Genomic DNA, 15,326 nt, shown 5'->3' with positions numbered 1-15,326 from the left:
GTTTTGTTTTACTTGTCGAACAATTTTCCGTTCATCTCTTGGGGAAAGAATCCTTTTTCTCCCTCTACCCTCTAAACTCATAACGTGGCCTTGCGATTTGAACTTGTTTATTATGGCTCTAACAGTGGATTTGGGAAGGTTTAGCTTCTTTGAAATCTTATCATAGCCCTCCCCATTGGTATGGCATGCTACAACAAGCTTCCTGACGTCTTCGCTGTGTTCCTTAGTTTTAACCATGGCGATTGAAAATTATAATTTAGTCACTTATAATAATTTAAATAAATCGCTATCTAAAAATTATTTGAAAAAAATTATTCACTGAATTAGCGTTAAACAAGCATAATATGGCTATAAAAAAGTTCAGAAAGCACGTAAACCGGAAATTGATTGATATTATACTGATACTAAAAGAAAAACAAAGCCGTGCCAATAATTTTGAACAAGGGTTTTTTGCAATTATGTTTGTTGTTCCTTTGTTATTTATTTTTTTCTAAAATCCGATTGCTGCATCGGAAAGGCCAGTTAAAAATACATATTATACTTTGTTATTTTCTTTAATTTAATCCCTTTTTTAGAATTTATTGGACAAAATTTAACTTTTATTTTACCGTGCCAATAAATATGATCATCACTGTATATATATATATATATATATATATATATATATATATATATATATATATATATATATATATATATATATATAAGAGATTCTTTGGTGGAGCAGGCTGCACTGATATAGTCGCCTTTAACGCATGGATCAAAGTGTGTGACCTACGAAAATTGAGAGCATCGTCATCCCTTGCTTCTATCCTCGAGGCCACCCACGGAGAAGATAGACCGATTGCATCAAAGAGGATTTGGAGACCATCGGCCTCAAATAAGCACTATATTTATGTCGCATGGCGTCAATGTTCAAAATTACGGCATATCAACCATTTTGGAGGAAGTTTATAAAAAGTGAAACCGAACGAAGCCTTTATTCCGGATGGTGTGTCCTACCCTTCGTTGCATCCGGAACAAAAAAGAATGCATACTAACAGACGCAAGTTTCTTTTTTTGTTGGACAAATGGGTTTCCTACAGTCACCATGGTTTTTCCACGGTCATCGTTTCTTATCTTACAAGGAAAGTCGGGTGAGGGTGGGTGTGGGGGTCCTATTTTGCTATAGTTTTACCTGCCGTTTATTTCTATCTCATCGCCTCTACGATCCATATATTCAGTGAATCAAATTTTTCTTTTTCTGATCTGCTCTCTCTCTGATTCCCCGAAACAAACTCTCCCTAACTCGTATCAATCTTTCCCCGAGATTGGCGATCCACATCACGCTATGTTAACAATTGTTCGACCCATCTCGGTCCTGGATATGACCTTAAACTATATCCGATTAGTGAGGCCCCAGCTTGCGGGCTTTGGGAAGTATGGAGCCATCCCTTAATTGCCATTGCTCCCAGGTCCACTCTGACCTGAAGTGGTAGTACCTGTTAGGGTCCCAACTATGGGTTAAATAGAAACCGACTTCAAAATCATTGGATTCCGCATTAAATGACCTAAAAAGGGTTGATATGCCGTAAAACAAAAACAACCATCGACCCATTTCTCTAAATTTGTTATAACACTTTTTCTATATAAACAAACAGCTTACCTGTGTTAATAACTATATAACTAATTTTAATATTATGAACTCTATGATTTCTAATTCTATATATTGCACTGGCCATAACTGCCAGTTAGTCTACGGTCGGCCTATTATACGATATCGAGAATACTGACGCAGAAAAAAACAACGAAGTAATAGTAAGTTTCTATTCGTGGTATATGTACGTGTTTCCAGAAATATAAGGTCCTGTCGGTGGGGCATTAGAATACACTGACTGCCCCCCCCCCTGAAGAGGGTAAAAGTCCCTCAATGGGGGTCCAGGATATGACCTTAAACTATATCCAGTGGTGAGGCCCCAGCTTGCGGGCTTTGGGGAGTGTGGAGACACCCTGTAATTACCATTGCTCCCAGGTCCACTCTGACCCGGAGTGGTAGTACCTGTTAGGGTCGCAACTATGGGTTAAATAGAAACCGACTTGAAAAAAAAAAAAAAAAAAACCAAATATATTCTATAAAAATGTTTTTTTCAAAATCTTTGGATTCGGCATTAAATAACCTGAAAAGGGTTGATATGCCGTAAAACAAAAAAAAAAAAAACCTAAGATGTATGTGTGTACACAGCTGATCGTGTCGTCTAGTGTATACAGGTGTGTCTATATAAGCACTTTGTACATACATTATAAGACATATATAGATATAATTTATATACCCTAGTATGTAACACTTAGCATTAGGTAGTATCGCCAGTACATATTACTGCTTTGGGTGGCGCCCATATTTACTAATTTATTCTAAAAATAAACGTGATAAGCAAACCACATATATATTTGTAGTAGAATGTACAAGTAAATTAAATACAATTCGTTCTAGAACTATGTAAATTAAACATGGATGCATTTTTACTCGATGTCCGGTGCAGCTGTAAAGTTTGATCTTTTTCGTGTCGACAAAGGTTGAAGTTTAACCGAAAATTACAATGTATGATCGGAAGTAGAAGAAAGTAAGTCTACAAAGGTGAAGCAGGAGTGAGAGTGTGTTTTTCCCCCCAGAAAAGAGTAGCGAAAAATAAATAAACAAAACTTAAAAAAAAAACAAGTGAGAAAATTCAAAATAAATCCAGAAGTATTTGATAAAACGCGAAAAAAAGCTTTATTTATAGACTTGAAAATGAAGATGAAGAAATAAAAAGTAAGAAAATCTAAACAACAAGGATACGAATATTTTAAAAGACCCAAAAAACACATTATTTTTTCACTAACCTAATATATATATATATATATATATATATATATATATATATATATATATATATATGTAGTCATCGACATACAGTCCTGTTCCGTTGTATCACAACTCATCAGTGTCGCTAGATTAGCATCTCTCCCAAGCCAAGGATTGAACCTAGAACCGTCGTGTTGACAGTCGGCAGTTCACCACAGAAGGGTCGCCCGCAAATAACTCGTCGGAATGTCTATTTAAATAGCCATCCGCCACCACTCTTACAGTGCTCAAACCGCCTGTTTGTAAACAAACAAACAAACAAACAACGAGCTCCCCATTTTTCAGTCAATTAGGTAGCGGGTGAGATTATTTACGACAGTGCTCTACCCAAAGAGGGGGGCTTAAAATATATTTGTAAAAAGCAAACAGTTTATAAAACATGTTAAAAAAAAACTTTAAAAAGCGTTAAAAACATATTTAATCCGAACAGGAAACACTTGATAAGTGGATAGTCTTTAATCCGCAGAGTTTCGAAGAAATACTTTCCTTCTCATCAGAGGGTAGGAATTAGCAAAATGCGGGATCGGATTTTGCATACAAAAGTATTTGATGAAACTGCAAGTAAGTCAAAGATCTTACTTGATAACAAAAAGTGAAGCAGAGGAATATGGTGAAGAAAAAGGTGATTACACGTGAATGGATAGTCTGGTGAACAATGACGGTAAAATCCAAAAATATAAATCCAAGAAAGTTAATTGAATTTCCATTCGCACAAGTAAAATCCAAGGAAATCACCTAATTGGAAGATGGTCCAAAATAATCCAAAAGGCCGAAATCCATGGAATAATTCACAAATATGTACAAGGAAAAGAGGAAAAATTCCAATAATGAGAATATATATATATATATATATATATATATATATATATATATATATATTGATTCTTTGATAATATTAATAAAAGAAAAATAAGATATGCGTTTCACACATATATATATATATATTTATATATATATATGTGTGTATATATATATATATATATATATATATATATATATTTCATGATTCTTTGAGGCGTACAAAATTTATATAATGCAATCATGAAAGGAAGACGAAAATTCATTATTAGAACGTTAAAATAAAGTCACGTGATAAATTAAAAATTGCTTTTAGTTAATTTAGTTAGAAAGTCGATTAAAATCATTGAAAGCACTTAAGCATGTCTTCCTCATCATATTAGGCCTGATTTGATGGTCGCTTTGTTTATGCGAATGATTGGAAAGCGCAGGTTACAATGTGAGACGGTTAAAGTGGCAATGTTATTTTTTTAAATACTTTTCTAAATTCGTTTTGCTTTGGGGGGGAGGTTCATGTGCGACAATGCGTTGGTGGATGGAGATGTAAGGGGAAGATAAATATTTATTTGTTTAAAATGAATATTATCGCAGTTATACACCTTTCTCAGAATTTTAAACATTTTTCTATTTTTTTTTTCTTTCTTGCCATGATGTTAAGTTGAACGAAAAACATCAGTTACTAAAAAGTCGGCGTGTTGTCTGTCTGCTGTGTTATTTTGAAATGCCGTGAAGAATGTGTTGGCTAACGTGATATAAAAGCCAGGATCGTGAATAGAAGCATTGATTGAGTTTTTAAATAAAATACGCATGAGATACGTTTGAAAGCCAAATTATAACTCAATATTATGAAAAATAAGCACATATTTATTTGTTTAAAATTAATATTTCTAGTGATTGCGTAATTATATATGATATTTGATACCATGCATCAATCCAGCGCGATATTGAAATCACTACACGAGTTTGTAGTGTAATCATGTCGGTAGCTGTAGTGTAATCATGTCGGTAGCTGTAGTGTAATCATGTCGGTAGCTGTAGTGTAAACATGTCGGTAGCTGAATACTTGATACATTTTATACATTTTTTTCTTTCTTGCCATGATCTTAACTTGAATAAAAAGATCAGTTACTAAAAATTCCGCGTGTTGTCTGTCTGCGGTTTTATTTTAAAATGCCGGAAGAATGCGTTGACTAACGCTATATAAAAGTCAGAGTAGTGAATTCCGTGATAGAAGCGTTGATTGAATTTTAAAATAAGATACGTGTGAGATACGTTTGAAAGCCAAATTACAATGCAATATTAGGGAAAAATAAACAAAATATTTATTGATTTTAATATTTATTTCTTCAGAATTTCATACATTTTTCTTTTTCATTATTTCTTACCATAAAATAATCAATACGAAAAATATATAAATGTTTCTGCATTTGCTTCCTATTTGTTGACGTGTTCGAATACAAAAAAATCTTTCGAAAAAAAACGAAAACATTTTTTTCAAGAGCACAAAATTTTCGACCGATACTCTGGCCTTCTTCAGTGTAAATGATAGAAACATGAGTGCAGGGTGGGCAGTGTCAGCAGCAGGAGGGGAACGGGTATAGTTAATGAGGTCAATATGTATCTGAATACAACCACCCCAACATTTTTTATTTGGAACGGTATTTTTTTGGATTTGTCTTATCGATTTTTTTTGTTTTTTTGTGAAAATCAAAATTTTACTATATGTCCCATAATCGGTAGGTGCAATAAGTATTCGATACAAAGTAAAAAGCTGGATACTATTTGTTGTGGTGGCGCCCACTCATTTACATATGTGGATAATATTACACATAAATAACAAGACTCGGTTAGTCTGAGTGTGTGTTAACCAGAAGCCACCGAAGGGTGAGCCGAGAGCAGATATGTTCTCCAGCCAAGACTCTCTTACCTGACAACCATTATGTAAATATACTGTAAATATACTTTTCCTAATACACTTCTTATTGATCTACCTTTGTTTGTTGAGTCTTCATTTGTACTGCCTTATACGTTATTTGCAAACATAACACTATTTAACCTTACATATGGCATTTATGTAATTATCTAGTGATTGCGTAATTATATATATTTTATATCATCCGTCAATCCAACGCGATATTGAAATCACTACACGAGTTTGTAGTGTAATCATGACGGCAGCTGCAGTGTAATCATGTCGGTAGCTGAATACTTGATGCTTCGCCAGGACAATCAAGGGTATTTTTATCGTGACGCCATCACTAGACGGGGTGCCTACAACAGCGTAAGTTCGTTCTTTATAGACTCCAAAATAGTTGGGTAGATTTTTATGAACTTTCACAAGCAAGGTACATTATGTGCCTGTCAGTGTTTTCAGATAGATTTTGGATCGGAATATTTTCGATTAGTATCGTTAACCGATAATCAAAACAAACCGATGAAAGGAAAAAAAAAGACAATTTAGACCAAAGTTAACACCTTACACAACCTAACCCCACAAATGCATTTGAGAAGTTTACTTAACATACAAGCCAAAAGCCCTGATATATAAAATCAATATAGATTCTTTAATATGACGGGCGCGTTCGAAATCAATGTTTCTGTTTAAAGCACAATTGCACCATGATACTTGACTTTTTCATATTAATCTTTCTTTTAACCCATTATATATTTAAAAAAAATATATAATCAGCAGTAGGTTCTCTACAGTGCAATGTAGATTACAATGTATTGTAATCTAGGTCACAGCAGGGAAACATGTGAAGCTTCTTCTCGATGCACCGCGATGAGCCCCCTACTAGAGCAGGCAAAACAAAAAGAGTATTTCACTGATCTATCCTTGAGAGAAGGATAGACTACACCTGTTTCCTAACCTGATATTTTACCTCGCGCTAATTTGATACAAGACTTGTATTTATCATAAAAAAAATCATTGGAATAGCATTATTTATTGTTTTTGTTTTCGTGTAATTAAAATAAATCAATTTTTTGCTTTATATTGGATACTTATTGCATCCACTGCATATTTGTCGATTAACAAAACAAAAAAATTTAGTTCAATAAAAAAAAAAAAAATGGGGCGTTATACTGTACTTACCCTTCCATATTGTCCTCCCCTACACTCCAATAACTTGGGATCGGATAGACAGATTTAACGTCAGCTTCCTGCAGAAAACTAAAGAAGAAAAAAAAAACGATGTTAAAATAACCATATTTTTTCTCCAGAAAACACAACTGCAATGGTATTAACACACATACATTTACTTAAGAATAATTGAAACAAAATTATTATACATCTAACATATAAAAGTCAAATATGAACAGGTAACATTTATATAATCTACTCTTCCGTCAGTTAAAAAGACGCCACGAATTAAAAATAAATAATAAAATGGCTTTATTTCCTTTCACAAAGCTGAATTTAGTTATTAGGACAACGGCGAGTTTTAAAAAAGGAGAGCATTAGTGCGGCGTGGACAAAGGTGGGTGGAGGTGACGTGTGTCGGAGTTGGCTGTCTCTCTTAGAACTGACGCAAGCGAGCGGAATTTTGTTATTGTACCTATTAACAATGCCTCCCCACGGGACAGAGTTAGACACCAGGGTCGTTTTTTAACGCGGAGAAAAGGTACAAAAATAAAAAAAATTGTCTCAGTCGGGAAGGATTTCTCCTCCACTGAAAGAGAACGAGAAATGGAAGTGCCGCATCTGAAGAACAGATGGTATTTATTTGCTCCCCCACCGAGCAAATTAGGCACAAAGCCGATTTTTAATGTGAGGAGTGAAGGGAGGGGGAAGGGAAAAAGGGGACCAGCTCCCGAGAGGTGGGAAATGGGAGCTGGTTAAAGGTCAGGCATGTGGGGTTGCCCCCACATCTGGTCTTTGCTAGTCATAGCTAGTTATAGCCAGTCATAGCTTGCAGCATCTGAAGAACAGATGGTATTTATTTGCTCCCCCACCGAGCAAATTAGGCACAAGGCCGATTTTTAATGTGAGGAGTGAAGGGAGGGGGAAGGGAAAAAGGGGACCAGCTCCCGAGAGGTGGGAAATGGGAGCTGGTTAAAGGTAAGGCACGTGGGGTTGCCCCCACATCTGGTCTTTGCTAGTCATAGCTTGCAGCATCTGCCGGAACAGATGGTATTTATTTGCTCACCCACCGAGCAAATTAGGCACAAGGCCGATTTTTAATGTGAGGAGTGAAGGGAGGGGGAAGGGAAAAAGGGGAACCAGCTCCCGAGAGGTGGGAAATGGGAGCTGGTTAAAGGTCAGGCATGTGGGGTTGCCCCCACATCTGGTCTTTGCTAGTCATAGCTAGTCATAGCCAGTCATAGCTTGCAGCATCTGAAGAACAGATGGTGTTTATTTGCTCCCCCACTGAGCAAATTAGGCACAAGGCCGTTTTTAATGTGAGGTAAAAACCAGCTCCCCTAAAAGTAGGCAAAAAGGGGGCACTCTGGTTACCAAAAATAATAATTGTCCCAGTATAGAGGGCCCCCCCTCCATTGACCGGTACAAACCATCTTAAGTGCAGCATCTGAAGAACAGATACTACACTTTGATCCCGGCCCGAAAGCCTATTTTTATTGTAACTCGTATCCGAAAAATCAGCTCGTGTCAACGATTTTGAATTCTGAACCCATCACAATACATCCGGCGTCTCGGTGATAGCTTTGCTCGTCGATTTCCCGTGCAATGAACCTGTCACAAAATTATAGAGCAATAAAAGGCGAATCAAATGAGGTATAGGTTGTTTAAACAGTTACATTAAATTTAGCTTAAATTTGTAGTTTTTGGAAAAATTTACTAGTGCGGACTTTCTTTTTACCAGCCCCATATGTCTGTCTGTCTGTCTTTATATTTTTAAACGCTATCTCCTCCGAAACATAAAGTCACAGAGCGCCGCTAGGGGCCCCAAATGATTAGATTTTTTACGGACCTTTCTTATATGGGTCTTTAGCCTGTTAAAACTGTTTTTAAGGGGTCAGAAAATGAGTCGAAATTTTGTAAAATCGTTAAAAATCATTAAACATTCATCTTAGTTTATTTTTAATTCTTAATTTTTAATCAGTTTATATTCGTGTCACGTTGATATAGTGGTAACGTCACCAGCTTTGTATGCTTCGATTTCGGTATTTTTTTTTACATAGGCATCACCACTTATCAAGGCCAAGAGGCCACACGAGGATAAGGGTTAAAGAGTGTACAGTAGAAATTGGACAATATAGTAACCGGTAGTAATGGAGATTCGGTAAATTTGTTAACTTATATGGAACGGCTCATCAAAAACTTGTTTACGTTAGACTTGAAGACAACTGGAAAGCAGAAAAATGGAAGACAATTACATAGGCGTGCAGTTCTAAGAAAGAAGCTTTGCTCATGGAATGTACGTTTAGGTTAAGGCACTGATAAAGAGTGGGGAAAATCAGTGATAGTGTTTTCTGCTAGACGGGTGAATCTTGTGAAAGTTTGGCAAGGGGGCGCCATAGAATGGAGCTCAGCCGAGCACTTGCCATGAAAATAACGATAAAGCAGGGACAAACTCGCAACTTCTTTTCTGTGAGAAAGAGGTTGCAGGGAAGAGAAAAGGACATCCCCCACAAGGCTACAAAGTCTATTTTGAACTCTATCAAGGCAGGATAAGTCCTTTCTAGCAGCTCCTGCCCAGATGTGGCAACAGTACTCCATCCTTGTACGTACCTGGTTCTTATATAGATAGAGAATTGCATCAGCAGAGAGATATCTACTGGATTGATAGAAGGATCGCACCATTTTTCCAGCGGCCTTGGCAACGGGTTTAATGTATGTGTTCCATTTAAGATCAGGAGTATAGGTCAAGCCCAGAAACTTGTTAAAACACGAGGCCTCCCCAAGATAAGAGCCATTTATTTCAATTGATGCCAGATGGGGATCAGAGCGGTACTTGCAAATGGCCCACATACTATTCATTTACTTTTGAAATCACGACTCTATAATAATATATACGAAGTCTGGACGAATTAAAATATAATATTTAAGCGTAGTTTACCCCCCCCCGCATTACTATATATATATATATATATATATATATATATATATATATATATATATATATGTATATTACTATCCGCATTATATAAATTATAATAAATAGAGAGTATGATCATACTCCCTATATCATAACAGTAGAAACTTATAAATATATTGCCGCATATTACCTTTCAGTTTTACAACCTTACATACCCCCCAAATTAATCAAAATTACCCACGCCATAGAAAATAGACACCCCACAAACCGTTAAAATAAATTACCAAACAGCAACAATACACCCCTATTAAACCATAATACATATACCCCTTAATCTCAACACTATTTTAAAGACCATATATAATCTTTTATATCATACTATATATAATAAGCTTCTCCCTATTTATTTAGAATTCAATAAAGCTTCGCCCAAGATTCGATAATTCCTCTTAATCTTTTTCATCCCTAATGAACCTTACGCTAGACGCCGACTCTTCCCCATGCTACCTAGCACCTTCTCTACTCTTCTGATGAGAAGCAATAGGTTTCGAAATGCCCTGTCATAAAGAGTCCCTTCTATCCCCCAAATTTTGCCTGTATTCCATTATTCAATAAATGATCCATTCTATATCTACCTATATATAGTTTTGTGTCTTCATTTCATACTCTTGTTGTCCTATTGTATAAGCTCCAATAATTATTGTTGAGCTTGGCATTATCCGGATAAGTCTCCTTTTGTGGAATTGATCTTTCTCTTTTCCCTTTACATTAAGCTATATATATATATATATATATATATATATATATATATATATATATATATATATATATATATATATATATATATATAATGATTCTTTAGCGGGTACAGAATTTTAATATCTCAATCATGGAGGGGAGATTTTTTATAATTCATGATTAAAAACGTTTTAAAATAAAGTAAAGGGTGTGAAGAAGAAAAGAGAAAAAAGGGAGAGTCAGCTGACCGGTTTCGCCCTCGCTTTCTCAAAGCTGTATCGAGGGACCTGTTTTTTAAGAGGGGAATCGAAAATATGTTCAATTTAAAATAAAATTACGTTTCGTTACGTTATGTGCAGGGGAAAATGGGGGGGGAAGCGTTTAAAAGAAAGCAAAGTTATATTACTCGAAGTTCCTAGAGACTAATCACGCCCAACCCCAAGAGGCATTCCATCTTTTTACAGAGAGAATGCCTTCTCAAAAGATCTTTAAATGGAATAATGAGTGAGCATGATTCAGGATTGAAAATGAGTTCGTGTTAAAGTTCGCTGCACATGATGGATTTGTTTTTATAAGGTGATCAGTGATTGAAGACCTGTATGTGTTGGCAAGTACGTCTGTTGCTTGGTATGTCCCATTTCTGATTTTGGTAGGTACGTGGTGTTGGACTTTTCCATCCAATCTCAATGTTGTTCGACCCATATAGTTGGCACTGCAACTACATTCAAAATTGTAAAATACGTTATTATTATGATGGGGGGGTAGAACATCTTTTTGAGAAGATAGCATGAACGTTCTTGTGGAGAACACAACACGCTCATTTAAAGCAAAATAACAATTTCGCACTGTTAAGCTGATTTGCTTTGCGAATTTCTCACTTACTGTCCCCAACCACGGTAAACGTAGATATATTGGACATTTATTAACTGTTTGAATTTTGGTTCCAGACAACTCATCTATTTTCTTTTGCATAAGTGACCTAATCACACACACACTCACACACACACATGCATACACACACATGCATACACACACACATGCATACACACACACGTGCACACACACATGCACACATGCATACACACACATGCATACACACACACACTCACACACACACATGCATACACACACATGCACACACACACACATGCATACACACACATGCATACACACACCCGCACACACACACATGCATACACACACACACGCTCACACACACATACACACACACATACACACACACACATGAATATATATCATTCAAACTCTACCATGTTTGATTATATGGTTAAGTGGCAGTTTTAGTCATTTAGACCTGCTTTAAAGCTTCACCGCTCATGCATTTTTCGACCAATTTCAAACAATTATTATTGTTTATAAATCGCCTTCTCCGGTATATTGTGAAAAAGAATTTCAATTCTCGTTCAGTAACACAAAGGTTATGATGAATTCTCTGGTGTTCAAAATCATAAAAATATTTTAGTAGGTGAACGACGCTTTTTATGACTGGTGGCCATAGCAACAACGTCGCTTCAGCGACTACTCTTGCTACTAATTCACTGCTGTCAAGAAAACAGACGTAACAAGTGAAACAGAGAGTAGAAATCATGAAATGGAAATTATTGGGGGATTTTATTGAAAGCAGACGAGTGTTGTACATTATTATTACATATGTGTTTATGGAGGCAAAAAATAAGACCGAAATTAAACAAAGAATGAGTGAATTTACTGGAAGCCTGGAGAAATAATAGATTACAATAGAAATAAAAAGCTTAAACATGAAAAAAGTAAAGGACTATTTGTTAAAACTGGAAAAAGAAAAGGACAAGATATTCTAGTAAAAATATAATAAATTTATAACTTAAAATATTGTAGCATTAATAATTTTTTAAAAATTCAATTTATAACATTATATAATCAATTCCTCATACTGCAATATTTTAAGTTATAAATTTATTATATTTTTACTAGAATATTTTGTCCTTTTCTTTTCCAGTTTTAACAAATAGTCCTTTACTTTTCCATGTTTAAGCTTAACCATATTACTTTTCACGCTCGCATTTTTCTATCGTAATATATATATATATATAATGTTACGATACAAAAATACGAGCATGAAAATATGGTTAAGCTTAAACATGGAAAAGTAAAGGACTAGTTGTTAAAACTGAAAAATAAAAGGACAAGATATTCTAGTAAAAACTATATATATATGCATATATATATATATATATATATATATATATATATATATATATATATATATATATATATATATATATAGTAATTTCTAAAATATATATGGCGATTAAGCTACACTGAATATTCGGCGTTTCATCCACTCTAGGATTCCTCAGGCTTATGCGCAAGGAATCCTAGAGTGGATGAAACGCCAAATATTCAGTGTAGCTTAATCGCCATATATATTTTATAAATTACTAACTAGCTCTACCTACGTATTGAGCACTTTTGAAGTAAATACTACAAGTTTACGCATAAATCTATACTTTCGTATATTAATTTTATGTGAGTAAATGAAGTAGTTATATATATATAACTACTTATATATAACTACTATATATTTATATATATATATCTATCTATATATATAAATATAGGTATATATATATAGTAGTTATATATAAGAAGTTATATATACATATATCTATATATATATATATAACTACTTATATATAACTACTATATATCTATATCTATATATATATAGATATATATCTATATATATCTATATATATATATATCTATATATATAGTAGTTATATATAAGTAGTTATATATAAATATATATATATATAACTACTTATATATAACGTCTATATATATATATATATATATATATATATATATATATATATATATATATTGCAATCATCAAGGGAAGATTTTTATTGTTCATGATTAAAAGCAAAACACATTTTTAAATGAAAAAAAAGGGGATAGGAGAGGAAAGAAAAGGGGTGGGAGTGATCTAATCGGTTTCACCCTCGCTTGCGGTACCAGCTACGTGGGTCGAACGACGTTAAGATTCGATGCGATGGCCCAAAAGCACATACACAGCAAAAATCAGTAATGGGGCATACCGATCAATTCATACGGTCTTTCAAATTCATACGGGGTTTTCCAATTCATACGGGTCTTTCCAATTCATACGGGTCTTCAATAACGGATAATCTTTAAAAAAATATAACAAAAAAAAACCTGCAATGTGCACCAAACTTCAACACGACTATCCACATTCGGTTGAGGTGGCCTTATCTCTGTAAACAGAGGGAATGTCTCTTAGGTTTGAGTGTAATTAATGTACATTTTCCATTGTTTTTTTTTTTACACAGGAATCATCACTTATCAAGGCCCGGAGGCCACGCAAGGATAAGTGTTAATCGGTATACATTAGTCAATGTGATTATAGCTTAGTAAAGATAAGCAGTGGGAATTTTGTAAATTGGATTACTTAGGGGTCGGTTCATCAAGAACTTGTTTACGTTGGACTTGAAGATAATCAGAGTGTAGTCAGCTAGAAAGCAGACAATCGGAAGAGAGTGCCACAGGCGTGCAGTTTTAAGAAAGAAACTTTGTCCATGGAATCTACATTAGGATAAAGAGTGTGGGAAATTATTGATAATGGTTTTGGCTGGACGAGTGTTTTTCATGAAAGTTTGACCAGGGGGAGATTGAAGCTCAGCTGAACATTTGCCATGAAAATATCGATAAAGCAGAGATGGGCTCGGAACGTCTTTTTCCCCCGTTTTAATCGCAAATCCCTGAAAATGCCCCACCCTTCATTAACTCAATACTTCAAATGTTCAAAATCCCTGCCATTGTGAGAGCAGTTAATATAATAGTAAACAGTTTTGTCTATCATTTTCGCAGTACGTTTTATCTCTACGCAAACCAATTTGCAACCCGCAACCCAAACGTTTTATTCTTTCTCTGGCTGGTAAACACAGCATGCTCCTCTTAACACTCAGATTAGACCCGGACGAATTAGAACCCATTTCGATGCATTTAAACAACCCCTTGTCCCATCTTTCTTTTCTTCTGCATTCGGTACCGGTCTGTCACGCTTTGCGTTGAAATGTTGTTTCTGCTAAAGATATCTTCCACCGCTAAAAGTGCAGAGTGAATATTCTTCCATACTCATCCCTCTTCCTTTCAAACATGAATCCGAGATCTCATTAGTGAATTTTCCAACATCCGCATTAATTTGCGTTTCACTTTCGACCGATGAGCAGAAAATCAAATTAGTGATGTCGCCCACAAATAACACGGAAAATCCCGACCATGTCAATTTTAGGGATACTTTATATTTATATTTGCTATTGGTTAGTTGGTTCTGTATTGATTTCAACCCCCCCTCTCTCTCTCTCTCTCTCTCTCTCTCTGCCTGTCTGTCTGTCTGTGTGTCTCTCTCTGTCTATCTGTATCTCTCTTTTTCTTTCTCTCTCTCTCTCTCTCTCTCTCTCTCTCTCTCTCTCTCTGTAGATGGTGGTTATCCTCATTCAATCCCAAGCAACATTGGGTTTCCCTGGTCGTTAAAATAATAAAATTACTGATAATTATTTATTTAATTAACAATTTCTCTGGATATTATTTACACGAATTCAACATAAGACCAATTATATATATATATATATATATATATATATATATATATATATATATATATATATACTGTATTTTTTATTAGCGTTTTATTTGTTTAGTTACACATGTTTCGGTTGCCGAATCCTATTTACGATCCAGCAACTTCGTCAGGTTTCTGTAAAGTCTGACGAAGTTGCTGGATCGTAAATATGATTCGGCAACCGAAACATGTGTAACTAAACAGATAAAACGGTAATAAAAAAATAATAACATATTTTCTCATCAATAGTATTGAGCACTCTCTT

General features: G+C 34.9%; 1 protein-coding gene across 1 annotated transcript in view; it reads right to left on the bottom strand.

The window, feature by feature from the left end:
- The window catches only part of LOC145255665 (uncharacterized), a 1,188,349-nt gene that overhangs the window by 437,368 nt on the left and 735,655 nt on the right, over positions 1-15,326 (bottom strand). Inside the window, exon 4 of the mRNA XM_080114222.1 lies at positions 6,774-6,851. Coding sequence (XP_079970348.1) covers positions 6,774-6,851 — 78 coding nt within the window. The remainder of the gene's footprint in view (positions 1-6,773; positions 6,852-15,326) is intronic.

Source organism: Euprymna scolopes, chromosome 31 (assembly GCF_053919585.1).
Source record: "Euprymna scolopes isolate OS-2025 chromosome 31, ASM5391958v1, whole genome shotgun sequence".
Lineage (NCBI taxonomy): Eukaryota > Metazoa > Mollusca > Cephalopoda > Sepiida > Sepiolidae > Euprymna > Euprymna scolopes.
This window is presented reverse-complemented; position numbering and strand designations above follow the sequence as displayed.